This window comes from Ixodes scapularis, unplaced genomic scaffold, assembly GCF_016920785.2.
Source record: "Ixodes scapularis isolate PalLabHiFi unplaced genomic scaffold, ASM1692078v2 PGA_scaffold12__126_contigs__length_90152505, whole genome shotgun sequence".
NCBI classification, from domain to species: domain Eukaryota; kingdom Metazoa; phylum Arthropoda; class Arachnida; order Ixodida; family Ixodidae; genus Ixodes; species Ixodes scapularis.
In genome coordinates this window covers 19,355,428-19,382,565 of record NW_024609838.1, presented here as the reverse complement: position 1 = coordinate 19,382,565, position 27,138 = coordinate 19,355,428, and the positions used below count along the sequence as shown (strand labels likewise).

At 45.6% G+C, this 27,138-nt stretch overlaps 1 protein-coding gene across 1 annotated transcript; it reads left to right on the top strand.

Moving 5' to 3' along the window:
• Nucleotides 1–2,946: 2,946 nt before the first annotated feature.
• Nucleotides 2,947–26,003, top strand: LOC8040748 (lysosomal Pro-X carboxypeptidase-like). Its single transcript, XM_002401126.4, has 9 exons — nt 2,947–3,054; nt 10,737–10,877; nt 12,615–12,716; nt 15,812–15,993; nt 19,399–19,556; nt 20,627–20,796; nt 22,740–22,907; nt 24,572–24,759; nt 25,717–26,003. Exons 1-9 carry the CDS (start codon nt 2,947–2,949, stop codon nt 25,979–25,981), a joined length of 1,482 nt encoding a protein of 493 aa, XP_002401170.4. The 3' UTR covers nt 25,982–26,003.
• The last annotated feature ends 1,135 nt before the right edge of the window (nt 26,004–27,138 follow it).

The window sequence follows — 27,138 nt, the reverse complement described above, 5'->3', positions numbered from 1 at the left end:
ATTTTGTGGCGAGATCTTCACGAGCTGCCTCCTTGACGACGAATGCCGTTCTCAAGTCAGAAAAAGAGACTCTGGCGATGCTGTTTGGTTCTGTCGCGGCTTGTCAATACATCACGAAGCTCTTTCATGGGTTGCCGTCACCTTCAATGAAATATCATGGTATAAGTATTAGGAGTCGTTGTAGGAGCACGTTCGGCGGCTTCGTGCATTTTTATGCAAGTTGACAAAGCGCCGTCATTGTTTAACATGTTTGGTTTCACGCCTGTTCTTCGGCGTCAACCGACTAGACATGTAGCCACGATGATCCTGCACAATGTCGATCTACAGGGTGATTCAAGGAGAGGCCAGGCTTTTTAAATCGGCCGCAAAATTCGGTTTCTTAACCTATCGGGCTACGACTTTGTGCAGCGTTGCCCACAGATGGTGGATTTTTTTTTGTAAAATTTGCAAAGAGCGAACTTACCTGAGGAAAAAGTAAAGAAAGAAAAAGGCTTAGCTCCTATGGAAACGCATTGACGCCACCGGTCTTCAAACAACACGGCACCGTTTCGCACGGGAGATAAGAGATGGCGCAAGCGTTTGCGTCGCCAACTGCCACCAACGAACGAGCATACGACGCCAAAAGCCGGCGTCTTTAGCAGACAAGAAACTGCAGTTCCTTGTTCTTACCGCGCCTGTTTTTGTTTCTGCGACTATCGCCGCCTGCGGAACGCGCGCCGCTTTTGACTCAAAAAGATGGTCTGCTAAAGACGGGGGAGGGGGGGCGGCACTCGGCGTCGTATGCTCGTTCGTTGGCGGCGTTCGTTGCGCCCTCTCTTGTCTCCCGTGCGAAATGGCGCCGTGTTGTTCGAAAACCGGTGGCTTCGCTGCGTTCCCATAGGAGCTAAGCCTTTTTCTTTCTTTACGTTTTCCTCAGGTAAATTCGCTCTTTGCAAAATTTACAAAAAAAGAAAAGCACCATCTGTGCGCAACGCTGCACAAAGCAGTAGCGCGATTGGTTAAGAAACCGAATGTTTCGGTCGATTTAAAGAGCCTGGCCTCTCCTTGAATCACCCTGTATTTTTCGACATTAGTTTTCCTCCCATTGGCCTTTGCGCGTGAAGTTCTGCTTGGTGAGCGTTTGGACAAAATTATAAATTCGGTCATGGGAGCGCGATATTTTAGAGCATTACAAATATCCAACTCGCCACTGCTGCTAAAAAAAAAAAGAAAAAAAAAGAAAAAAAAAAACACGAAACGCCGCGAAGTGGTGGGAAGACGTTCTCAGTTACAGTGTAGCTTCTAGATTATTTTAAGCGTGCCATAGAAAGGTGTGAGCAGGTCTAGTCAGAAACTGGAACAAAACGAATGCCATTTTTTATGGGTTTCGAGGGGGCTCTCGAAATTTGAGCGTATCATTTCACTGACAGTCGGTTCCGCTACAAAAGGTCTTTGCATAATCACAACATCACTCCCACTGGGCAAGTGGACAAGATGCCCAAAGTAGAAATTATAAATTCGGTTATGGGCGCTTGATATGCTAGTACACTAGAGATATCCAGCTCGCCACTGCTCCTGAAAAACATTAAAAAAAAAAAAAAAAAAAACGAAATGGCGCGAAGTAGTGGGAAAATGTTCTCAGTTATGCCATCGAAAGGTATGAGCAGATCCACTCAGATAAGCTACACCTAGAACAAAACGATATGCATTTTTGTTTTGTGGGTTCCAAGAAAGGATTATCGAAGTATGAGCGTATCCTTTCACTGACAATCGGTTTCGCTACGAATAAGTATTCACATATTCACGGCATCACTCCCACTGCTAAAGCGGATGGTATGCCTACTGTAGAGTGTATTTGCCTGTTGCCTGCAACATCTGCGCGGCACCCCTCGGAAGAGATGCGTTTCACCTTACGACCTAACGCAGCCAAAGGCTAGAAGCGATAGAAACTGGAACGACAAAGTGTGAAGTCATAGCGGATTCAAAGCGTTTATTTGATTTAGGCGATGAACGCCGTGACGGCTGTGCCTTAGGCGGTGTTTGATTGGTCCCGTTGGCCTTTAGCATCGGCTGAGCTGAAAGTTAAAATAAAGTATAATACCGTAATAGGCTTTGTTTGTCAGATCCTCGTCACATGCCGGGTGTTTCGTCTAACCTGGCAACATTTATCTACTTCGTTATGGTGGTGTTAAAGTCAGAATACAGAATTGTTCTGACTGCCCGTACGTTCGAAACTATTGCGTTTTGATTTATCTTAAAAAAAAAAAGTCAAATTTAGGGTTCGAGTTTTGGAATAATGACCGCTATCCATGGAGATAACACGTGCAAAATAAAAGTCAGACTGTTGTGGGAAATACTGCCACTGAAAATAAAAATAATGAAACGAGTTATTTTGGCATCGGTTCTGTTAGTTTTGCAGTATTTGAATAAGCGAATCGTCTCGTAGAGATAAACCACAAACTCTTAGTTAACGTACTTTCAAAACTAATACTGGAGTAAACTGATTTCTTCGCAAAACAGTACCAAAAGTTTTTTTGTTTTTTTTGTGTGTGTGGTTTAGCTATGGAAGAACATTTGAACGAATGCGCGAATGAGTTATTTAACAAATAAATAGCTCACTGAGACATTAAAGTGATTAGTTTATTTGCAAATTTTGTACTTCTTTGTTTTGTGCGTGCATGAGCACGTCCGGTTCCCGAGTTCTTCTGTTATCCTTATCGGGATGCCTCAGTCACAAAAACTGATCTCGGGAAACTCCCAGAGGTCGGTTGCCTTGTCTGTTATCCTGGGGGGATCAGCGTCATACAGATCATTGCGTGCCTTCAGGGCTCGCGTATCCGAAAACATTTTTGACCTATGGCCGATGCACGCAGATACGGGGGGCTTGCGGAAAGACGCAAAGTGTGGCTTCTTCTCAGTGGACCCGGCATCAGTGACACACGGGCACCGTCTTGAAGCGTGAACAAGATGGCATCTGTTTTCTGCAACATCTTTTTGTTCTGCCTTTCACATTTTTTCTTCGGAGAATGTGCCGTTCCTCAGGTGACCTACAAAATGCGAACGTTCAGAACAAAGGTGAGTCGTATCTTTTTGTTAAAATGTTTATTGCGATTGCTTGGATGAGAGGACTGATGCTTCACGAATTGGCTGGGTTTGAGCGTAGCCATGTACGAGGGAAAACGTACTGTGAACCAAAGAAAGCTCACAGGTGATCAAGAAGAGTAACTGTTATTAGGACAAGAAATGTCTGATTTAGTAAGCTTTTCACAATAACTCTGAGTAACTCTAAAGTTGGGTAATTTTTCTGGCAAGTGAACAGTGCTGATTCTAGGGCGAGTTGGTGCGAATTTTCGAATACATGGTAGCGCTCGAAGAAAAAGACGATTGGAGAAGAATTGGACACCACTGATCACCATGCACTATGCTTAGCGTACATTGGTGTCCAGTTTTCTTACGTTTGTCATTGTCTTCGATCGCTAAAATGTATTCTCAGAATCTGGGAACCTTCCTGTGCAATAGCATGCTGACGACCTAATTCGTTCGTATAAACGCAAGCATGTAGTGAGATGCGAAGCTAAGCATGCCATGCTATGTTTTATTATGCACCGCTGAAGAATAAGAGAGAGAGAAAAAAAAACACGAACAACAGGCAATTTGAACTACTTAGGAAAATTGGAATAGGTAATTATCGCTTAGTACTTAGAGATAAGTTTACTCATTCATCTTTAACTTAATTAAATGAACGACTTGTATTAAGGGGCCTACCTATGATGATAACTCAATTTAAGGTCTCTAAAAACCCCTCAAAATTCGAAATTACACTCAGGGACAGTCGATTTTCCTATTAAAATCTAATAAAGAATAGTGTCACTTCTTTCTTTCTGCGCCTTGCAGCAGACACTAGGGGCGCCGTCAGACGGCGGTTTCAGACACTAACTGCTCGATCACGTGTCCTACTGCCAAATATTTGACTTTATTGTCAATATATAAGGCACAACACGCAAAAAAAAAATAACAGTAACCACTGAAACATGCAGGCAATGAACCATATTAATTGGTCGAATGTTTTGGAGGTAGTGGGGACCCTTGGATGGCCCCCCTCCCCCAAGAAAGACAGTGGCCGTGTTCTATTGCTGTTAGTTTACTAAGACGTCTTGCCGTCTTGAACAGGTCGTTTTTATGCACTAACGTCCAACAAACAATATGCCGTAAAAAAAACAAGCGTCTACAAAAAAACAATTCAGTGCCCCTTTAAGCAGGAGTGAGCAAACGAACTGGGCGACGAGCGGCGCCTGCCGCTCGCCGCTCGGCATAGCACAGTCGTACCGCGCGCCATTTTCTGTACCGATCAGATCCGAGCGACGAGGCGTCGCGAGGAAATGACGTAGGGACGCCAGCAACGGTTGCTATGGAAACTGCTGCGCTCTGCCGCGAGGCGCCCCTTTTCGTTGCTCCAGTGTCCGCTGCTTTAGCGTGGGTATGCCAGTGTTTCCAGACGAAGAACATTGCGCTCGTAGAAGTCCTTTACTTGTGGCAGCACGTGTTTCAATACGTCTTCTCGAGGTAAGATACGATTGAAGTTGTATATAGGACAGTCACGCCTCTAGCTGCTGACTTCAGCTGTGTGAGCAATGAACATAAAAGTGAAGTTTGTTTCTTTCTAATGCAGCGATCAGCTGACATAGCCGAACGCTGCGTCAGTGGTTGATGGGGCCTAGTGTTGAATCATTGACTGCCCGACCAAACGCGAGTCACAACCGAACGTTGACGAAGCCGTCGCGTCATACCTATGCCCCACGCTCTAACGAGGTAGATGGCATAAAGACTCTAGCTCACAGTCGATTCCTTGCATCGGGTGAACACCGAGCTGTGTCGAAAACAAGTCGGACGAAGAGGCCCCTATAGTACAATATTCTCGTCAATAGCGTATCCTAAAACAAACGAAAATACATTGTTCACGGTTCGCACCATTCCTACAACAATCCACTCTTTACAGATCCACAGCTCAGCATTCGATCTCCACTGTCCACCACGTGCATGTTCGTTGCTTGGGAGAGCGAGCAAAGAATGTCACATACATAATGCGGATGATGAAAATGGCACCGGCCAGAAGCACTTTTCTGGAATCGCACAAACAGGCGACCCTGATGTCACTCAGCTGGGTTAGCACTGCTGTCGACGCGGTGGGACAATGGCGCTTTTCACAACGTCAAAACGCTGTGAACGGTGCTGTCATCGCGCGCTTAAATGAGCCATGAAACAGATTTTTCACTGTCGTTAAGTACTACTCAGAATCCCTCCCGAACGTTAATAACTGAATAAACTTGCCCTACTTTTTCTTTCTTGCAATGGCAATCGCCGAAAAATATCGAGAATTATGAGCATCGAAATATGAGCACCAGCCAGAATAAGCGGCCGTGCTGCCTGGTGAATGCGCCATGCCCTCAAATTTAACCACAGCCACGCGCTGGGGTTGGCAAAGTAGAAAACTCGTGCTGGGCTCGAGGCATTGTATACTCCTGTCAAACGGCGCCCTACAGCTCCTTTTTAATAAATATCATTTTCGCTAATGGATATTCTGCTAAAGGAGCTGCTCTCGCACGACCGGCAAATAGCTATTTACCGTCAACATTGATTGTTTTGGGGCTGGCCAAACGGAGAACTAAAGTTATTATTTTACATTTTATAATACCTTACAATATGAAAGTTAATAATTATTTTAATAATATATTTTTAACTGTAATAATTTAGTTACTAAAAAGAAAATATTCGTTATGAGCTTTCGAGTTCGAGATAGACATTGACAACCACGAGAATATTGAATTAACGGTGTACGAGATTATTGCGTTTTTACCGAAGTCTAGAAATAGTTGAAAAAATGTATCTTTCCATAGTTAAAATTTGTGCATTATTTACACACCAATTTAATGAATTATACCAGCAGTACTTAAACAAGAGTGAGCGCGCAGGTGAGTTGGCGAATCTAAGCTTTCGACGCGTGAGGAGCGAGACACTGATCGTTTCTGTTAAGATTCCAGTAGGCGACGAAAACCTTTCATTAGCACAATGCCCTCAGCCAACGTTTGAAAAACCCAAGTATAGAGGTCAGTCCTTCAAAGTTCGAACTTCAGGGAGAAAAAATGACGCGCCAGCTCTCCTCTAATGGCGTTTGAGTGTGCTGTCAAGAGTGCTTCCTTTGCACTAAAGGACGCTAGAGAGCTCTTTTCCCAAAAATGGCAGTTTAGGGGAAAGAGCGTTTGCAATGCCGTGTGGCGCGAACTCCCTCTCCTTTAAGGTGATTGCTTTTTCTGCTGAAGAAGCTTAAGCGGTCCGTCTAACATCGGTTTTAGAGTTCGGCTGTTCTCACCACCGCAGTGGCTGGACACGAGCCACTACCCGAGTGTCCGCCGATGCGTTGATTGTTACAAGTCGAAGTCAAGTGCTCGCGCAGTTCTCGTGCCCAATCCATGAGCTGCGCTCGGCTGTCGTCAGACGGGTGATTTCGATCTTGTAAGACCTTGGAGTGTTGTGATCTTTTATTGTTTTTTTAATAGGTAAATCGGCCGCGTTTCGTCATGATTTAGAGATTTCTTTGATGCCCAAAGCCCACAGAGTGAATTATTGCCGTATATAAGTGATCTCGAAAAACCTCCATAAGCCACCTTTAAGTATGCATCGGAGTGTGGATTAACTCAGTAACGGAACTTCCCACAGACGCTGCTTCCACAAGCAGTACCCCCCCTCTTCCCCCACGGCCCGCCTCCCGTCGTTCGACGCGCCACTATTTTGACGACTGCTACTATGGTAACTGCGGTGTATTCTATGGAGGAATACATGTTTTGAAACACAGGATTTAGATGGCGCTTCAACGACTTCAGTTTTAAACCAAAACCTAGATGGCGCTTCAACGACTGGAGGTGGACTGAAGGTCTGCCTTTTGTCAGTTGTGGAACCCTCCCCCCCCCCCCCCCCCCCCCCCGCTCTCCGCGAGAGTTCCACAACTGAGCTAACTTACCGTTGGTGTATACTGACGAAATGAGAACGGCAGGCAGATCTTTCATCTGTTCCGCCTCCAGTGCGAGCTTCCTAGCTTTGATTGCGGTGTCTCGTGAGTGCGGAGTGCACACGCAGAACGAGCGCATGCTGGAGGTCTGGATGAAGAAAGAAGGCTGGAGGTCTGGTATCAGAAGGAGACGCCCTGTCATTCTCACTCTGTCAGTGACTACCGAGAGCAACACGGAAGCAGATGTTGCATCATCCAACGCACAAGTATCAATGGGAAATTGAGGGAACTTGAATATACAGTCGGTTAAACGGAGGGTATGTGGAGCGCCAGTTTGTCTGCTTGGTTTGCAGGGGTTGTGGTGATGTCAGAACGACGCGGAGCTCTGATTGGCTTTGATTGAAGAAAAGGGGGTAGACTTCAAGCCGGCTTGCTTTGAGGTCTACCCACTATCCTTCAATCAGAGCCTATCAGAGTTTAACGTCGTTCTGACGTCACCTAAGCCCTGCATAAGAAGCAGACAAACTGGCGTACTGCGTAGGACTGCGGCCATATTGTTCTGCTTACCGTCGGCCTTTCGCCACGGTCACCATGCGGGTGTCCGTCAAGCGAAAGTTCGCAATCAGACGATGTGCGCGATTGAACGAAGAGCCACGCCACGCTGGTCACGCTACGCACCACTTAGGCGGATACCATTTCATCTTCCGCTCGGAGGCACAATCTCGAAACGAAACTCCGATTGGTCAATTGATTTTAGAAAATAGTCGCTTCGATAATTACTTCGATTATTTTTGTTGTCAGTGTGAACACTAAACTTATTTCGCACTTGTTAGTAATTTCTGTCTGTTTGCCTACACATTTTGGCAGCAGATATTTCTCTTGTCTGAGTTAAACGTTTTGAGCACTTTGCGTTGGAGACACAGCGTTTTTTGAAATATTCTGAAAAAAAAAAAAAACTCATAAAACAACGATTTGCATACCTAAGAACGAAGGAAGAAAGTATGGAGCATTGTTTACGTTACAGTTGGATTACCTTTGCCGTTAAGTTGTTGTTGTTGTTCAATCGAGACTGCTTCGGCGGCGCAGTGTACCTATGACTGTAGTAAATGTGTATTTTAGGTGATATGCATTAATTTCAAGACTTGTAAAGTAAACTTTGTGTTGCGAAGGTTCAGACAGGAAGATGTTATTCTGCGTTGGAGCAGTGCCTGGTGTTTCTGCTGTTGAAAGTCAATTTGTATACTTCGGTACAACTGGTAACATAAACAAAGCATGCACCACGCAGTAACTGCTACACGACTGTATTTCGGTGCGATATACAGTGGCCCAATTTTTTATAATACCAAGCAAGCGTCGACCGTCGGGACGGCCAGCGCTATGCAACGGAAAAATGCGGCGTCACAGGAGAGATTAAAGGGGTACTCCGCCGATTTTAGAGCTAGTTCAACTAACTATATTTTCTGACTCCCCGGCCTTTACCCTTTCTGGTATGCTATTTAGTATCGTGAAATTCATAATAGTTATTGTGAAATCGGCAAATGAAAATGATGCAAAAACAAACATTCAAATATACCCGCCCTTTTCAGGGCCGTGACGTCAGTGGAAGGTAAGCTTGCCAGTTGGGCGAGCAGTCTAAAAAATAGAATATGCCAATCATTTGTTCCGTGCTGTAGCGCGGGGACTGGAGCGAGCTTCCAAAGCATTCATTTGACACAATGAAACTGCTTCGAATCAGTTGGGAACAAGTTCTACAGTCCAAAGAGTGAACCCCTGCACTTCCACTGACGTCACTTTTTCATTGTTGCCAGTAGAGACTTTCAGTTTGAAAAACACGATAAGGACCAAAATTGTAAATTCAATAACTTCGTGAAAAAAAAGTTATTTTGACCTAATATTTGGGATACTATTTTGGCGATGTTGTTTGGCGAGTTTAGCAAAATTTCAAGCAAATCGGGGTCCATGAAGAAATCGGCGGAGTACCCGTTCAAGCGCGTGCGCACGAAGCTTTTTCTGTTGCGAGAGTCGCGTGCTAGGCTATTCCGTTGACAGCACACAGCCCCTGTTCATTATTTGCTGGCATAGCTAACCGCCTTTAAGCAAATATCTGAACAGCGCTTGCTTGCGTGATACTGCTCAGGCGTGGCATAAACCGCGCGTCATCTCGAGTTCAATTTACTTTTCTTTTTTCATTTCATGTTTGCGTTTATTTTTGTGAACACCAACAAAAATGAAAAATACGGTGACGCGACAAACTGAATGCAACGATGCATTAAACAATATACCGCAGAAAATGCTACGAGCCATCAAAACCAATGCAGCGCTTTCACCCTGCCACGTGACACACTTTTAGCCATGAACTGGCCAAGATAACTCGTAGCGTCGGCTGCGGTACCACACGAAGTGAAGCGGTGTATAGACAGGGTTTCCGCTTGGGCTTGGTTTTTGTAAACAGGATAACTGGGCGAGTTTTTGTGTTATTAACTGCGTTATTGCTGTCGTCATCTAGCCTATGTAGCCAGGTAGTCACACTTTCTTTTGGCCAGCGGGCGCGCGCACATTTTTATGCCTCCTCGAGGGCCCATAAAAACACGGGAACGTGTTGCGAGAATGTCGATGGGCGGCACGACGCAAAGGGATATAGAAACAATAGTCGGAGTTACACAGACTCACGTCAATATGATTTTGAACGCATTTCAAGAGGAAGGGCGTATCGGCAATGCACTTCGACATCGCAAGCGCCCTGCCCTCCTTTGCTGCGGAGCAGGGGCTGTGTGCGGTCAACGGAATAACCTAGCAGACGACGCTCCCACCAGCAAGGGCTTTGTGCGCACGCGCTTAATCTCTCCCGTGACGCGGTGACGCCGCATTTTGCCGCGGCACAGCGCTGGCGCTGGCACGGCGTCGATGCTTGCTTGTTATTATTAAGAAATTGGGCCACTGTAAATCCACGTCGAAACGGGCGGGAGCGGGATTGTACCGAACGTCTCTATAGGTTGTTTAACGTAGACTTTCGATTCATGTGCTCCCGACTTCAGTGGCTAGCACACTCAGTTTGTTTATTTATTTGTTCACGATACCTTGCAGGCTCTTTTTCAGTGCAAGGGAAGTTTCAAATACATAAATTAAGAAAAAATAGAAACAAATGCGCATACAGTTTTGCACGAAATCGTCGCATAGGCACAAGATAAGTACGAACAATAAACACGTGGGACTGATAGAGAAGGGTACCATATTATACACGAACAGATCGAAATAACAGGAAACGCAGAGGTATGAAAATATGATTCAAGGTGGTTCGCGAAACAGTGCAGCATCACTAATGGTGACTATGAATTCGGGAAGGTCGTTCCATACGCGGATGCCACGTGGTACGACTGAGTTAATGAACGCGTTGGTTGACCCGGGAGGCGTAGAAAACTTTTACTGTTAGTGGCAGGATGAGATGACCTATTAGGGGTGTAAGGAAAGTAACGCTTGAAAAACAATTGCTACAATAGAACTTGTGAATTAGGCACAGAGTAGACATGGTTCGATCTACTTCGAGCAATGGTAGAGAACATTGATGTTTTAGGAGAGAGTCACTCATGTTATAGCAATAGGAGGATGTTATAAAACGCGCTGCTGGATTCTGGACTTTTTCAATGTGCGTGGTTTGGTATTTCTGATTGGGGCTCCAAATTGCGGTTTTCGATGATGACAAACGTGTTTGCAATGATGACAAACGTCATGCATTTATGTGTATTTTTCTCTCCAGATTGATCATTTCACGTTCCACAGCAGCGATACTTTCGTCATGAGGTACGCAGTCGCAGATCAGTACTGGGACTTCGACGGCGGACCCATTTTTTTCTACACGGGAAATGAAAATGCAATTGAAAATTTTATCAACCACACTGTACGTATGTTTTCGCTCATCCTCCAAGGAGGTCTCACCTGTCATTGTCACGTAATTAGTGTATGAGTATTATAAGGTGTGCTTCTAAATGTTTAGGATGGACTCGGCTGTTTAACTTAGTACTGTCAAGCTCTGTGCCGTGAAACATAAAAAGAAAGTTCACAAAGAAGTTGTTTTGTTTTGGAAAAGTTTTTTTTTGGTTTCTTATGATTATAAGCTTGTTTTAGCAACACCGTCCTGGGGAATTTGAGACCGGGCTAGACAAACGTTCTGCATGTCATTTACTGGTTACCTTCATAGCGTAGGTCGACGGCCCTTAAGTCCACTCTACACATCCTGGTTGAGACGGGCCATATATAATCTAGCTAAAATAGGAGCTCTAATGCCAACTGGGTGGCTCAAGCCGCCGCTCCCGTTTACATCCATGCATCTAGCCATTTCTCAGGATCACGCCCCCGTGTGTGCGGGTTTCGTTTCCCGACGGCAGTACAACGACTGTAAAAAACAATTAAATTTTTCTGCGCTGTATACTGATGCTATACTCTACTTAGCACCTAGCGGTTTGACCGTTAGGTCAGTTTTCTACGTACGAATGCAGCTGCTTTTTTTAGAGCCCAGCTCTTAGGTGCCCATTTCCGGCTTGAGCGGCGTCGACGTCGGCGTCGGTGTAACCGCGCGTTGCATTATGGAACGTTGCCATAATGACGTCACACGTGACGTCACGTGTGACGTCACGAGGGTCGTGAGAAACGTCACGTGTGACGTCATTCTCGTGACGTCACACGGCGCCTAAATTTTGCGGGAATATCTCCCCGCTAAATTTGGCGAGAAAGTTTTTTCGCTTAATTTATTGGAAAAAGTTTCCCACAAAATTTTGACAATAAATTTAGGGAAAACATTTCCCCGCTACATTTAGCGGAAATATTTCCCTGCTAAATTTAGCGGAAAAGTATCATGCTAAATTTATCTGAAATCTTCCGCGCTACATTTGGCGGTAAAAAATTTTCCTGCTGGATTTAGCGGAAATATTTCCCCGCTAAGTTTAGCGGAAGAATTTCTCCGCTATGTTTAGCGGAAAGAAATTCTTCGCTAAATTTAGCAAAAAATTTTCACCGCTAGATTTAGCGGACAAATTTCGCCGCAAAATTTAGCAGAAACTTTAGAGAAAATTTCCCGCTAAATGGGAGGGGAGCAGAGGAGGAAGAGGGTAGGAGAGGAGGGGCATACCCTCCCCTACATACCCTCTCCTTTTCCTCCTCGAGAGCTGAGCTCTAGTTCGGCATTGCAGAGAATTGTAAACGTGTTTATTTTTTTTTTTTGTATTTTAACATGTTTTAAGAGTGCAGTGAAATGTGGACCGCAGCTGATGCTTCGATATGATGATGCACAATTAAAGCGCCAAAAATGCATTGTCACGCTGTTCGTCTTCTTTGTGTGTTTGCTGTCACCACTAATTTAACTAATCCCGCGCAGAAACAAAAAAAAAAAAAAAAAAGGAAACGGAAGATTACGGGACATTCACTCCGCGTAATTTTGTTTAGTTCAAGCTTAGCAAACGCACAAAGACGACGAGCGCAGTGGTCGACGAGGCTCTTTTGGAGCTACCCGATTGACTACGTCGTGTCGTAGCGCGGGCTGCGGCCGGGCTTGGAGCGACACGTGGTATACAAAACTGACGTTTTACGTTTTACCCTTGCCGCTAACACTAACATTTTTCCTTCCATGTTTTTGTTTCAGGGCCTAATGTGGGAGTGGGCCCCCGAATTCAAGGCTATGCTCGTTTTTGCCGAACACCGATTCTACGGAGAGTCCATGCCATTTGGAAATCGTTCATTGGAGGTAAAAAAAAAATTGAAAAATCGGAAAAAAATAATTTTGAAGCATCAAACAATCCAAACCGGATGAAGCAAATTACCGAATGCACTTCGAATGACTTATTGCTAGGATGCGTTATTTTGCTACGGCGTTGATGACAAGGCTAGCCCAGACAGGTGTCGCCTTCAGTTGGCGACTAATGTTTGAGCGAACATCTGTCGCAATTCAAAATAGCTTTCGCAGAGGTTGCTTGCGCCGCAGTTTAGACATTAATTGTCAAACGGTGGGGAGAGGTCAAAGGTAGCGCACCCATTCTCTCCGGCTCAGCTATTTCAATCAACCATATTCAAAACGCACGGCGCCATCTGTTGAGGCGCCGAAGAACACGCTCCGTCTCATCAGTTGGCTTCGGCGCTGGCAAAGGCCAGGGCGCGAAAAAGTAGTTCCGAATAGAGCCACTGAATGAGCTACGCTTAGAGTATCGATGGCGGCGACCGAGATGGTCGCCACAACTAAAAAATGCGAGTTCCCTCAGCTTTAGATGCGGTGGTAGCATTCAGCTCAAGTGATATCGTTCTGCTTTGTCGCGAACTGTTTTGAAATGCCTGGCGTTGGCAGACGCTCGAACAATGTTGCCCATGGTCTACTCAGTAGACCATGGGCAACATTGTTCGAGCGTCTGCCAACACTCTTTGCACTTTCATCTTTGTTACGGCAGGATTCTTCTGCTGTTTTTCCGGTACTGATCAAAATATAGGGTTCTATCTACTACGGCAGCAACCCTTGGCAGCGCAAGGGTAGCAGAGAACGCATTATTATGGTGAAGCTTGTCGTTTCACTACATATCTATAACTGTGTCTATTTGTTGATGAAGTAATCTGGTAGCCTCACTAGTGGAAGTCGGGTAAAGGTTAACTTCCACAAGTAGTGTTTGTCTACGCTCTGAATGTTTACACCAAGGACTAACATCCAGATACCATGATAACTACGCGATGCAAAGCTCGCTTGCCACCTAAACTTGCGGTCATAACGCTTTCTCACCATAGCCAAATTATTCTAACTTTAATAGGCTGGTCAGTTGGGCGAGTTGGTGCTGATTAAACATGGTTAAAGATGCGCACGAAAAGACAAGGACTGAGAAAATAAACAAGCAAACATAAGACAAGCGAACACTCGCGACTCACATCTATATGAAGGAACTGTTCAAAATGGGAGCTTGGGAGCGTTGGTAAGACATCATTATTTAAAACGTGCAGCCCAAACATTCGGCACAGAAAAGAGAAGTGACGCAATCAACGATTGTGTGTCTTCTCTCTTCTGTCCCGTCTGTTTGCACTGTACATTTTAAATCATCTTGAAGGAAGAAGGAAAGAAAGAAGTGACACCGGCAAAATCAGCTCGAGCGACAGCCGCACAGAAACAGGGGCACACGAGCTCGAGGGGGGCACTCGGACTCAGCCATGCAAAATTGATGTGGTAGATGTGGGAGATGCTACGCAGGGCAGACGGCACGGTGCGTTAATAATGGGCTACGACAACACAATCTCTCCGTAAATTCCACAATGAGTGTCACCTACCCCTGCACTGTCAAGCCTGCTCATGTAAACCATACTTAAAAAAAAAAGTCAAATATCATGACCAACACACCAGGGGAATCTTCGAAGCACTTAAAGGTGTCATGAAACGATATCGGGTTGGAATGTTCATGACGTCGCAGAGGCGTACCGGTCCTAGTCTGGTCCAAGTATATTAGCACAGACCACCACTGACTCAGAAGCTTCTCTGTCGCGGTGAAATCGCGAGCGAGGATAAAAGAGTACAATATCTTTCAGTCTTGCCTTCGCAACGCTTGGTGACGTAATTGTGGGAACGGAACAACCCGCTTGACAAAATCAAGCGCGGCTCATGTATTGGACACGAGAACTGCATGAGCACTCGACTTCGGCTCATAACAATCAATTCCTCGGCGGACACTCGGGTACTGACTCGTGTCCAGTTACTGCGGTGATGAGAGTAACCGAACTCGAACAATGCCTGGAGCTGAGCGCGTGGGTATGATCAACATTGGCAGCGTATTATGAGCACCAGGCCACATGGCCGCCTGTTCTGGCTCCGAGATGAGGGGATGAATGATGCTCATATTTTTTTGAATTGTTCTGCCCACCGCCATTAACGAAAAAATAAACCAAACAACTATGCCAGTTTATTTTGTTGTTATCGTTAGGGAGTGATTCTAAGTAGTATTTAGCGAACGTAGAAAAATCGTTTTATGAACACTCTAACGTCCGTAGTTTGGGCAAGCGATGTGTCACCCAGCCGTCTTTAAAAGAGAAGAAAACGGCTTTTTTTAAGATCGTTTTGGCATGACTGAATCCAAATGCCCTCCTCAAGGTCGTGTGCTCACGTTAAAGTGAGCTACTCAAGTTCACTGTTCCCCTGTTCCAGTGTGGCATTCGCTCGAGCTGATCCCGCCGGTTGTAATGCTTTCTTCCCTTTTTCCTTCAAATACATGTAAGTTGTGAGTGTGCGCTTCTCTGTTGTCTACGTTTATCTCTGTTCAGTCCTTGTCTTTCTGTGCGCATCTTTAACCACGTTTATTCTAGCTCCTTTGGCTATTCTTTTCATTAAACGCACTATATTGGGTCGCCCTCACTGAACTGCATTCACTATTAGGTAAATTCAGTCTCACCTAATAGACTTATTGCCCAAATGAGGTTTACGCAGCCGCTAGGCGATGGATGCTATTACAACGCCCAGAGCACACTCCACTAAGATATAAATGTGTGGAGGTAACTTTTATACATGAAGTACTCGGGGCCAGCATGTGGCACATATTGGACACAAATACTATGTCATAATTCGGCTGGAACGCGTGTTAAATTAAGCATAACATCAATCAGAACACGAGTCTCAGCTGAGCGCTGACATAGCACTAGTGTTCAATATGTGACCCGTCATGGCGCTTAAAAGGTGAGGCATATAATTCAGGTCTACGGCTTTCCTTTGAGGCGGTGTTACCGGTGCGCGCGTTTCACAGCTCTCCTCGAAAAAATGATACTGCAGAGAAATTTATTATATAAATGATAGATATACCTTGACACTTCTTGCCGGTGTTTCAGAGCCCGCATCATTTAGGTTATCTGTCAACTGACCAAGTGCTGGCAGATTACGCGGATCTGATTATCCACCTGAAAGAATCAGTTCGAGGGGCATCTGAGAGTCCGGTCATTTCGTTCGGAGGATCTTACGGAGGCATGCTGTCTGCCTGGATTAGGCTTAGATACCCGCACCTCGTCTCTGCGTAAGTAGACGTTGAGTACTTTAATGTACAGTTGCAAATCAAGCAGGTCTGCCTGGGTTGCCTAAATATAAAAACTACGGGCGTACTGTTTTGTCGGGTTGACAAATTCGATCGTAATATATTGCTTACTACATTGAAGTAGTGGCGTACCAAACAATCCTCTGGTTGGGTCAAGTTAAGATGTGAGGTGACGTTTTTCTTCGATAAATTTCGTTCGATACAGTTTCAAGCGTTTATGGAAGCTGTGGGGCGGATGTGAATCATCAAGTCTCAGCATCACCGATCTTATTTATAACCAGATAACGGGGGTCCTAATTCACGCGGCGGGACCAAGCTGAACCAAAGGACTGGGACATTGCCGTCAGCTGCGATTTGCCAGCGCCAAGACGCTGACCAATCGCAGCAAACGGCGATGTCCCGCCGTGTAGATTAGGTCCCCGGGAATAAGGCGTTCTCTAGGTGTGCCCAGAGGTCGGCATTTTAGGTCGCCCTCACTCACCCTCACCGTCACAGCCACACTCACCTAAGCCCCTCACTAACCCTCACCCTCACAGCTACACTCACCTTCAGCCCCTCACTCACCCCCACCCTCACAGTCACACTCACCTTCAGCCCTTCACTCACCCTCACTGAACCTCACGGCCCTCACGGCCCTCACGCCCCTCACAGCCCTCACGGCCCTCACGCCCCTCACCGCCCTCACGGCCCTCTCGCCCCTCACTCACTCATGGCCCTCACGCTACTCACCGCCCTCACGCCACTCACCGCCCTCACGGCCCTCACCGCCCTCACGGCCCTCACGACACTCACCGCCTTCACGCCACTCACCGCCCTCACGCCACTCACCGCCCTCACGCCACTCACCGCCCTCACGCCACTCACCGCCCTTACGCGCCTCACCGCCCTTGCGGCCCTCACACCCCTCACGCCCCTCACGCACTGATGGCCCTCACGCCACTCAGGCCAGCTTCAGATGGGGCAGTACGTCGCAACACCAGCAACACGGGCCACCCGCGATCACACGCAGCAACCAAATGCTGCAATTTGCCATCGTCATCATAAAATTTTATTTTTCTTGTACTATTTAGACACAATTACGCGTTATAAACGTGTTTTTATGCATTTAAATCTCGTTAAGAATACTAATGCACCTTTCTGAAACAGTTTATTTCCAAAAAAAAACGATCGATTTCAAATCAGAACCAAGTCTTTCGGTGTCATCATCACCCGCACGAGGTATCACGTGAAAATTTTTGCGTCCCTGATTGGATGCAGCCGCTTCAAACGCATTCGAATTGCTTCGAGTTGCTTGCTTATTTTGAGCCGGACCCTATCTCAGCAATTCGTGTCGATCTAGAGAAAGCTAGAGAACAACCCGCCATTAACATCGAAATTGCTGAGAAAGATGCTCGATCTGAAGGGGGCCTCAAGCACTCACCGCCCTCACGCACTCATGGCCCTCACACCACCTCATGCACTCACCGCCCTCACGGCCCTCACGCCTCTCATGCCACTCACTGCCCTCACGCACTCATGGCCCTCACACCCCTCACGCACTGACCGCCCTCACACCACTCACGCACTCATGGCCGTCACGCCACTCACCGCCCTCACGCCACTCACGCACTCATGGCCCTCATACCCCTTACCACCCTCACCGCCCTCATGGTCCTCATGGCCCTCACGGCCCTCACCGCCCTCACGGCCCTCACGGCCCTCACCGCCCTCACGGCCCTCACCGCCCTCACCGCCCTCACAGCCCTCACGGCCCTCAATCACCCTCACACTCATGAATTTTCCTGGTTCAGAAACTCACTCACCCTCATCTTCACAGGTGAGGTGAGGGTGAGTGAGTTTTTGAACCAGGAAAATTCATGAGTGTGAGGGTGAGTGAGGGCCGTGAGTGCCGTGAGGGCGGTGAGGGCCGTGAGGGCTGTGAGGGCGGTGAGGGCCGTGAGGGCGGTGAGGGCCGTGAGGGCCGTGAGGGCGGTGAGGGCCGTGAGGGCCGTGAGGGTGGTGAGGGCCGTGAGGGCCGTGAGGGATATGCAACTCGGAGCAATTCGAATGCGTTTGAAGCGGCTGCATCCAATCAGGGACGCAAAATTTTCACGTGATACCTCGTGCCGGTGATGATGACACCGAAAGACTTGGTTCTGGTTTGAAATCGATCGTTTTTTTTTTGGAAATAAACTGTTTCAGAAAGGTGCATTAGTATTCTTAACGAGATTTAAATGCATAAAAACACGTTTATAACGCGTAATTGTGTCTAAATAGTGCAAGAAAAATAAAATTTTATGATGACGATGGCAAATTGCAGCAATTCGTTGCTGCGTGTGATCGCGGGCGGCCCGTGTTGCTGGTGTTTCGGTGAGGTCGCGGGCTGGTGAGGGCGGTAAGGGCCGTGAGGGCCGTGAGGGCTGTGAGGGCGGTGAGGGAGATGAGGGCCGTGAGGGCGGTGAGGGCCGTGAGGGCGGTGAGGGCCGTGAGGGCGGTGATTGCCGTGAGGGCGGTGAGTGGCGTGAGGGCCATGAGTGAGTGAGGGGCGTGAGGGCCGTGAGGGCGGTGAGCGCCGTGAGGGCCGTGAGGGGCGTGAGGACCGTGAAGGCGGTGAGTGCGTGAGGGCCGTGAGGTTCAGTGAGGGTGAGTGAAGGGCTGAAGGTGAGTGGGACTGTGAGGGTGAGGGTGAGTGAGGGGCTGAAGGTGAGTGTAGCTGTGAGGGTGAGGGTGAGTGAGGGGCTTAGGTAAGTGTGGCTGTGAGGGTGAGGGTGAGTGAGGGCGACCTAAAATGCCGACCTCTGCTCATGAGTGAGGTTTGCCGAGGTATGGGTGTGCCTAAGAATAAGACTCACTTATGACATACGCCGTTTACTTTTCAAGTCTGGCAAGTATACTTTCCTTAGGTTGTCGTACATATAATGTTAACTTGAGCTTGCTTCGATTGATCATTTATGCCGTCGCCATAGTAAGAAGTAATTGTGATGCTATGCTGAGTAAAAGCAATAAAAGGACTCAAGCAAAACTAAAACGTTTTACTCTCGCCGTCACACTGCTCATATATCATACGAAGAGACAGTATTTGCTGCACACAGGATGACATGTGCGCACATGCCTCAGGCATGTTCGAAGGTTGTTTGCTTTCTACATAGTTGATGTATGTTTGCAGGTAGTATTTGTGCAACAAAAGTTATTGACTCCAAATTGAAGTCAATAACAGTGAATTGAATCGAACTGAATTGAATTAAACTTGTCAAGGTCATACAAGAACACGTCTCAGACACTGACTGCGGATTGACTTTTGTACGATGTGTCTTCAGTGTGACCACTCCTTGAGGGTTGCCAACATTCGGCACCCCACTGAAATTTCAGTGCTATATATTCTTCCTAAAGGCGTCGTTTTTATTTCAGTTCCTTAGCAAGCAGCGCACCAGTTCACATGTTCCCGGGGCTCGTGCCGTGCTCGTCACTAAACCGTGTCTTGACCGAAACGTTTCGGAGAGAGTCACCTGTTTGTTCAGCAACAATCCGAAAGTCCTGGCCAATCCTTGAGGCCAAGTTTTCAACAGGTACGCGGCCTTACACAAGACCTAACGCATTACACATTCCTTAAATATTACAAACAAGCTGTGAGTTTGCAATTGTAAACTATTTACGACTGGACACTCAGTCAGGGTGACAACAAGGCGTCCACCCATTTTCGAAGTGAGGCTGCATGATCATCAGAGCAGAAGAGCGGTCGCCATCTTTATTGGTTTATTGATTTATCTTTATGGAAAAAGTTGAACAATTGGTGGTCCAAGTTCTTCGTGGCGCAGCGTACTGCCGGGAGACAACCGACAGTTTTTAAAAATCCCGATAGGCCGCAAGCGAAGAGCGCCACGAATTATGGGAAAGTCCTGTAGTCTCTTGCTGCTACAACACCTGCCACGTGACACTGCAAAGAGCAGAGGAAAGAGAGGATAGCGCAGTAGATTCATCTTGGGCATCTAGGATGCGAAAGGAAGTGTTGAGCTCGGTTACTCGCCTCTGGTCTACCCTCTCCCGCTCGCCTGCCTTGCCTTTGTAACCTACCGTCCTCTGCCACAACTGGTTACAGCCATTTCCCAGAATTTTTCTCGGCGCCAGAGAAGGATTCTGCCGGTTTTGTGAACGGTGTACTTGTACAACAGTGCCATGACAGAGCAGCGCATGTTAGCAGCCTAAAGTTTGTGTCGGGGAGGTGTCGATGATTTCTCACAAGCCAAATGCAAAGAGTCTCGTTGTTACTGTTCTTTTTTTGTATTAGTGAGGTATAATTTGTCCTCATGTTCCTCAAGGGATAATGAAGTAATAGGTTGTATACTAACATTCAACCTACGGCAGGACTTAAGAGATAGTCTTCTTAGGCAAAAGAAATTACAATCGATGAAGTAATAGATGTTTGCGAAGATCCCCTCCTCATCTTTATCTCTCTTTCTTTCTCATCCCCCCTGACACATGCACTCGCACACACGAGTGAATACGGCCATGCTCATGCAAATGCACATTCACATGCAAATAAACCTATAAAGTCTACTCCTCTAATGTCACACAACAGGCTGCGCAGTTCTTGGGGAATGTGAAAGGAGACAAACACGCACTCCTTTTTTCATTGCAGTTGAAGGCCGAAAGTCGATTCAAGACAAGTTCCACCTTTGCCAAAGTCTCCAGGAGGAGGACTATGTCACTTTCAGAGACTTCCTGCACGACGTGTACTCCAACATGGCGCTCGTGAATTATGCGGACCCGTCGGTCTTCCTTACACCTCTTCCGGGCTACCCAGTAAAAGTACGTGATAAGGCGATCCCCTAATATATTGGGTGATTTTTGTTTTAAATTTTCTAGCAGATTTATTATTTACAATCCGCAAAATATTCCCTAAGACGAATTGTGCAGGTGAGTTATAGGGCCAGGGGGACATTATTTGGTGCTAATCTTTGCAATAAGTCGGCAAATTAATTGAAATTTGTTAATTAACTTTTTAATTAATGAAACTAGACATATGGCTCCAATTAGAAATTTAAAGTGCGTTATTGAAAACTGCTAAATCAACTGTTTTTAGAACAACTTGAAGCTCGTGGGAAACTCGAGGGCGCGCCAAAGTTACAAAGCGTGAAGCAGGCGCAAAGCTAGCAGTGGCGGAACGCGGATGATAATCTTATCATCCGCGTTCCGCCACTGCTAGCTTTGCGCCTGCTTCACGAGTGGTCACTTTGGCGCGCCGCCGAGCTTCCCCGATCTTTAAGTGGTTTTAAAAAGAGTTGATTTTGTTGTTTTCGGTGACGCTCTCTAAGTTTCAAATTGAAACCATTTGTCTATTTTCACAAATTAAATTAACGAATTTTAGTTAATTAGCCGACTTGTCGCAAAGATTAGTCACCTACATAATGTCCCCCTGGCCGCACAACTCAGCTGCACAAACCGTATTTGTCTATCTTTGACGGATTTTTTTTGTAATAAATCTGTTCGAATTAAAAAAAAAAAAAATCACCCGATATAATATATACCTTTTCCGATCGTATTGGTTTGGTCATTGCTGTCGTATAAAATTGCGTAACTATAAAGTACGTTAACAGCTGAATATGAAAAAAGAAAAATCAGTCCCCGCACAACCAAAAAAAAAAATTGTTCAATTAGTTTTGTGGTGCCTAAGAAGTAGGAGACTACGTAATTGTACTAAAACTCCAATTATTTCTTTATTGTGTCCGACGGACTGCGACTAAGGTAAGCGCCATCATACAAAGAAATATATGGTGTTCCTCAGACACACTACAGAATCTGGAGCATCTTCTTTCCACACCAACTCAACCCTATGACGTGAATGCATTGCGATAGCGATGCTGTCGGCACCACGCATGCGCAGGAACCTTCGCCTCATGCGAATCTGGCTTCTTCGCAAACGCGGGCTTGTTTTTACAAAGGGTATGTTGGTGTATAGATGTACTGGATATTTTCGAAAGTGTAGTTGAGAACGGGATTAGTACCTTCCTATCTTGTCGCTGACAGTTTAACAAACGCCGAGCTTTTTTTATTACGCTCATACTTCTTGCACGTTGTTTCGTTCTTCTGCGCTCTTATTGGCTAATGCTGCAACCTGAATGACTAAAGTCTGATAATAAAATGCTCATGACTAGCCACGTGCCCTGCGTTGCTTGCGGTGTCAATGACTCTAGAGTCAGTAAGAGGTTAAAGGACCGTACACACATTTGCAACCGAGTAGGACCGGCTGAGACGAGACAAGTTTTTAAGCCTTTTGCGACGGCTTACGTCCTGCTCCGCAGCAGCCCATCCTGCCCTAAGCCGTCGCAAATGGCTTAAAAACCGCTCTTGTCTCAGTCGGTCACACTCGGTTGCAAGAGTGTGAACGGGCTTTAAGAGTAAAGTGAAAGCTCCTCCCGCCTCTTTCTACTTCAGCAAAGCGAACGCTGGGGAGGAGGCGACCTCCTCTCCAGCGTTCGCTCTGCTCAAGTGGAAAAAAAGTGGAAGGCACTTCCCCTATACTCATAAGGCCCGTTCACACACTTGCAACCGAGTAGGGCCGAACGAGACAAGACCGGCTTCTAAGCTTCTTGCGACGGCGTAGGACCGGATTTGCTGCAGCGGAGAAGGTACTAAGCCGTCGCAAGAGGCTTAAAAACGGTTTTGTCATAGCCGGTCCTACTCCATTATAAGTGTGTGAACGGGCATTTAGCCTGCTCGTTCGTATGCATTAAGAGATGTTTTTATCGCAGGAATCTTGCAAGTTCCTCACTCGGAGCTTCGTGAACGATGAGGCTATTGTTGATGCGGTTTCCCAAGTCGTGAACATATTCTTCAACACAACGGGGACGCGCCAGTGCAACGACATCAACGCCTTTCACGACGTTCTCAACAGCGTCCTGATCGCCTGGGATTTCCAGGTAATATTCTAAAATAAACGCTTTGGATTTTTCATGTGTGCTTGGAGAACCCCAAAACAACTTGCTCCAAAGAAACAGACAGAAATCTATTACGAAAGAATAAACAAAAAGCATCAATAAACACTTAAAAAAGAAAACTCCGTCAAGCAACATTGGCGGTCGCCATTTTTGGGCACGAAGCTTGTGATTGGATTCGATCTTTGACGAGTGCTGACGCAACACTTGTTCTTCCTACGTTCTGAACCGAGTACACGCCGAACGTGACAATGTCCTCGTGACAAATACATGCTCGGACTGCATGCTCAAACAATGGCGGCCTCCGATAACTGACGCAGCAGGTTCTAGATGGCACGTGCTTTTGAAAAAAGTACATTGCCCGAAACGTTTCAGATAACGCACAATGAAATAGCAGCTCAGTTTATATTTACGTTGTTGCAGGTTTAAGCAGCAGCAAACACAAGCTAGGAATAATACAATGCGACGAGAATGCTTTTGTTTTACATTTGATGCGTGTGTTTCACTGCTTCTTTAAACTGCACCAAAAATATTGTTTCCATTTTGTTTTACTAGTAGTGCAGCTGCCACTGTGAACTATTTGCATAGTTTCGCACTCTATTAAGTCCTAAGGGTATACACCGCAGCTTATAAGGAGAGTAAAATCGCTCAAAATCACAGCAGGAAACAGGGCTGCAGCCTGCACATATGCCACTGGTCATCGAAGCATTTTTGGGAAGGGTGTTAAAATATCAAGGTCTAATAAAGTAAAGATAACGTAAAAAGAATACACGTGACATTTTATAACATTTGGTTAAACAAAGGATTTACCTCGTACTCCTGCCCTTTCTGTTCGAGGTCAAATTCCGATAATATCTTGTTTTTTTAAGGAGAGAAAGTGGAAGCATATCATGAGGCTTGAATTATTTTTACAACTCTGCCAGCATAATTTGAATTTACCCCGTGCCTATACGTGCGTACGGAAAATAGGAAAGTTGATCGTGAACGATTCGGGCGCTGACAGATACCTCCAGTACATTTCAAGGCAGTACGCCAGATTAGCAGCTAACTTTGGTTCATGTTTGGTAAGTCGAGGTGGCCTAGGAAAGACTTGCTTCAAGGCGTTAGTTAGTCTCGAAGTACTTTTCTTTGACAAATTGGAGCGCGGCTATAGCGAAATATAGTTGTGTCTTTTTTCCGGTCTTCTTCCTACATGTCGCTTTTTTTTTTTTTTATTCTTACACTTTGGTTTTTGTATGGCTTTTTTCTGGTTCGTCATATAATTTCTAATGTTCCATATATGAGCCAAAGATGACACGTACCAACAGAACAACCAGAAGTAAAGTGTAACTCTGGCAATTGTTTGAAAATCGGGAAAAATTGAGCATTTGAAAACGAAACAATAAAAAATGAGGTCTAATTTGGGCATTCCCGAGGAAGCTAGGCGACAACCGAACAACAAGGCAGTGCAGCCGAACTCCGGAACTCGTTTTGCAATTTAGGGACAATCTACCCATACTCTGTCCAAATAATATAAAGTAATACCTTGACTTTTTGTGATCTTTTAAACCCCTAAATGTTCATACAAAAAATAAATATTGGCTGAAAGAGCTGCGCTACTTGGGTCGTCGAACGCTAATGAACAATGTCCGCCTTGTGTGTTTTCAAAGGGCTGCACAGAACTCGTGATGCCCACGTGCAGCGACGGGCTCACCGACATGTTCTATCCGCTCATCTGGAACGTTACGGAAACGATTCAAGATTGTCAGCAGAGATTCAATGTCACACCTGACCTCTACAAGGCCGTGATGACGTACGGTGGCAGGAACATGGAATCTGCGTCCAATATCATCTTCAGGTACTGGCGATATTTGTTCAATCTGAAGTTTCTTTTAACCAGTAGCCGGTGCCAGGTTAGAAGTTCAGGGAAACATTTCGCACATTTTTCTACTTTAGGGGAGCGGACGCTGGAATGTAGGAGACCTTCGCTCCGCCATTCGCTCTGCTAAAGTGGAAATAACAGGGAGGAGCTTCCCATGAAGTCTTAACCTGTCACCGACCATGGAGGCGTATTGCATACACCTGTCCTACAGATGCACTAAAATACAGTTTGTTTGGCTGTTCCGCCGATTTATAAGCACCTCAAAAACACAGCTACAAGCCTTTTTCCACTTCTCGTGGCAAACGCAGCATTTGTTAACGTAGTTTTTAACGTAAAGAAACTGCAGAATCTGACCGCCTTGTTTTGTCTAGGAGTGTACTAACCAACATAGTAAATATCTCTTATTTCAATACTTGGCTCCGAAATATTGTAACTGAGAAAATAAATAAACAGAACATATGCCATTGTGCAAATAATCCACTAACACATTTGTATGATTTTTAAGAGACAATGAAATATTCTTATCGACGTTTACTTTAGAAACATATATAGAGAGACATTCTTTCTTTATTCCGCCTTCCTCATCTACATAATTAAAAACAAAACGACGCAAAGAGGAGGACAAAGTAAATGGTAACCGACAGGGCACCCTTTACTTTGCCCCCGTCATTGCGCTGTTTTGTTTTTCAATTATGTCTGCATACCAACTAGAACAAACTTCTACGTTAATTCTCGTGCACATTTAACCCGTGTTTTGTTTTACATTTTTCTAATAATGCTTATGGAAAGCGAGGGGGGAATATGTTTTGTTAAACACTGAAAAGATGTTTCAGTCACCTTTTTATTGCGCATGAGGTTGTAGACCGAAATCAGTACAGTCTTGCATTGTGTTTCGTACAAAGGTCTTCTTTACAGCGTATCCTATTATTTTAGCAACGGAGATGCGGATCCCTGGGCCGGGGTTGGTCTCATGGAATCGATCTCGGACACCGTCGTGGCCATCGTAATTCCTGGTGCCGCTCATCACTACGATCTCAGATTTTCCAGCCGGGAAGAACCATTGGCCGTCAAGGCAGCGAGGAGCCTCGAGAAGAGATACATTCGGGACTGGATAAGAAAACCGAAGCTCGAAGAAGCAAAGGCTCGCGTGCTCGAGAAAGCCACAGATTCTCATCGATTTTTTAAGTATTTGTTTTAAAGAAAGAGGGAGCGAAACAAAACGGGTGATGGTTTGGAAACTTCTTTATTATAGCTTATACCAAAAGCGGACATTTTAAGTGATTGTATCTTAGTTACATTCGAAAGATTACAGTAGGGTTACTTTAGACTACTGCAAGTTAAGAAAAGCAGAACAAGTACCTCATACAAAACTCTCTGCTTGCCATCATTGGTGGTTTCGTTCACTGGTCCTGCTCCCTCTCCGGTGTTACTTTTTCTGAAACGCTTTGCTATGTAATACAATACTGTTAAGAAGGACGTTTAAAAGACACTGAATAGCTATTTATGCTCGCCTAGGTTTTTATTTGTACATGACATATGAGAGCCCAACTACCCAGAACACAATTTGCGGCTCGAAATTCGGTTTCTTTCCGCCCGAAAACCGCCCATCGAGAACTGGCCGGTTTGAGTTGCGCTCACTCTCTTCTCCGTTGACGCGTACCGTTTTCTATGGTATAGACACAACCACCAAATATAATCAAAGTAGTGGGTCGTCGAAGACACACGCTCAATATTAAAAATAGTAAAAAAATATGGTGCTCACTTTTTGTGGCTTCTAAAAGCCGCAAATACGTTGATGGAAGGAAAAGAATGTTGCACCGCCACGTGACTTCAGCCAGTTCTCTTCTTTCTATATTTTTCCTTTGTTCCAGTTCAGTTTCAGTTTCCGTTTCAAGCAGTTGTGTTTTTTTTTTACTTTATTAAAAATATACGTGACCCTGTAGCAAAATAATGATTGGATAGTCCTCTGAACACCGTAATGAATCGCCTGGCAAAAAATTAAAACAAAAAAATGTTTGGGGATGTCGGTGTCCCTTTAAGTACATTGTAATTAAAGTACTACCTTAAGTAGGTTTATAAAACTTGTAAATTAGTTGAAGCACATTCTCTGAGTATGCATACTTGTACCTCAGTGCTTAAAGCTTTTTTTTTTTATGGTACTTTCCAAGGAATGTACAATTCCCGACTTCAAAGTACATTCCCCCAAATTCGGCCTTGTTAAATTTGTATCCCATATTGATACCTTGTCAACTCTTCTCTTAAAAATCACTCGCAGGAATATTCTTCTCTCACCAAAAATGCAAGCAGACGACACATCGCTCGTCTGGTTATATCTACGAGTGAAATATTAGCGGC

Excerpts from the sequence above, each read along its gene's own strand:
- LOC8040748 (XM_002401126.4), top strand. The coding sequence starts at position 2,947 with ATGGCATCTGTTTTCTGCAACATCTTTTTGTTCTGCCTTTCACATTTT. Across the intron at positions 10,878-12,614 it reads AAAATTTTATCAACCACACT|GGCCTAATGTGGGAGTGGGC; the intron begins GTACGTATGTTT and ends TTTTTGTTTCAG. Across the intron at positions 20,797-22,739 it reads TTCCGGGCTACCCAGTAAAA|GAATCTTGCAAGTTCCTCAC; the intron begins GTACGTGATAAG and ends TTTTTATCGCAG.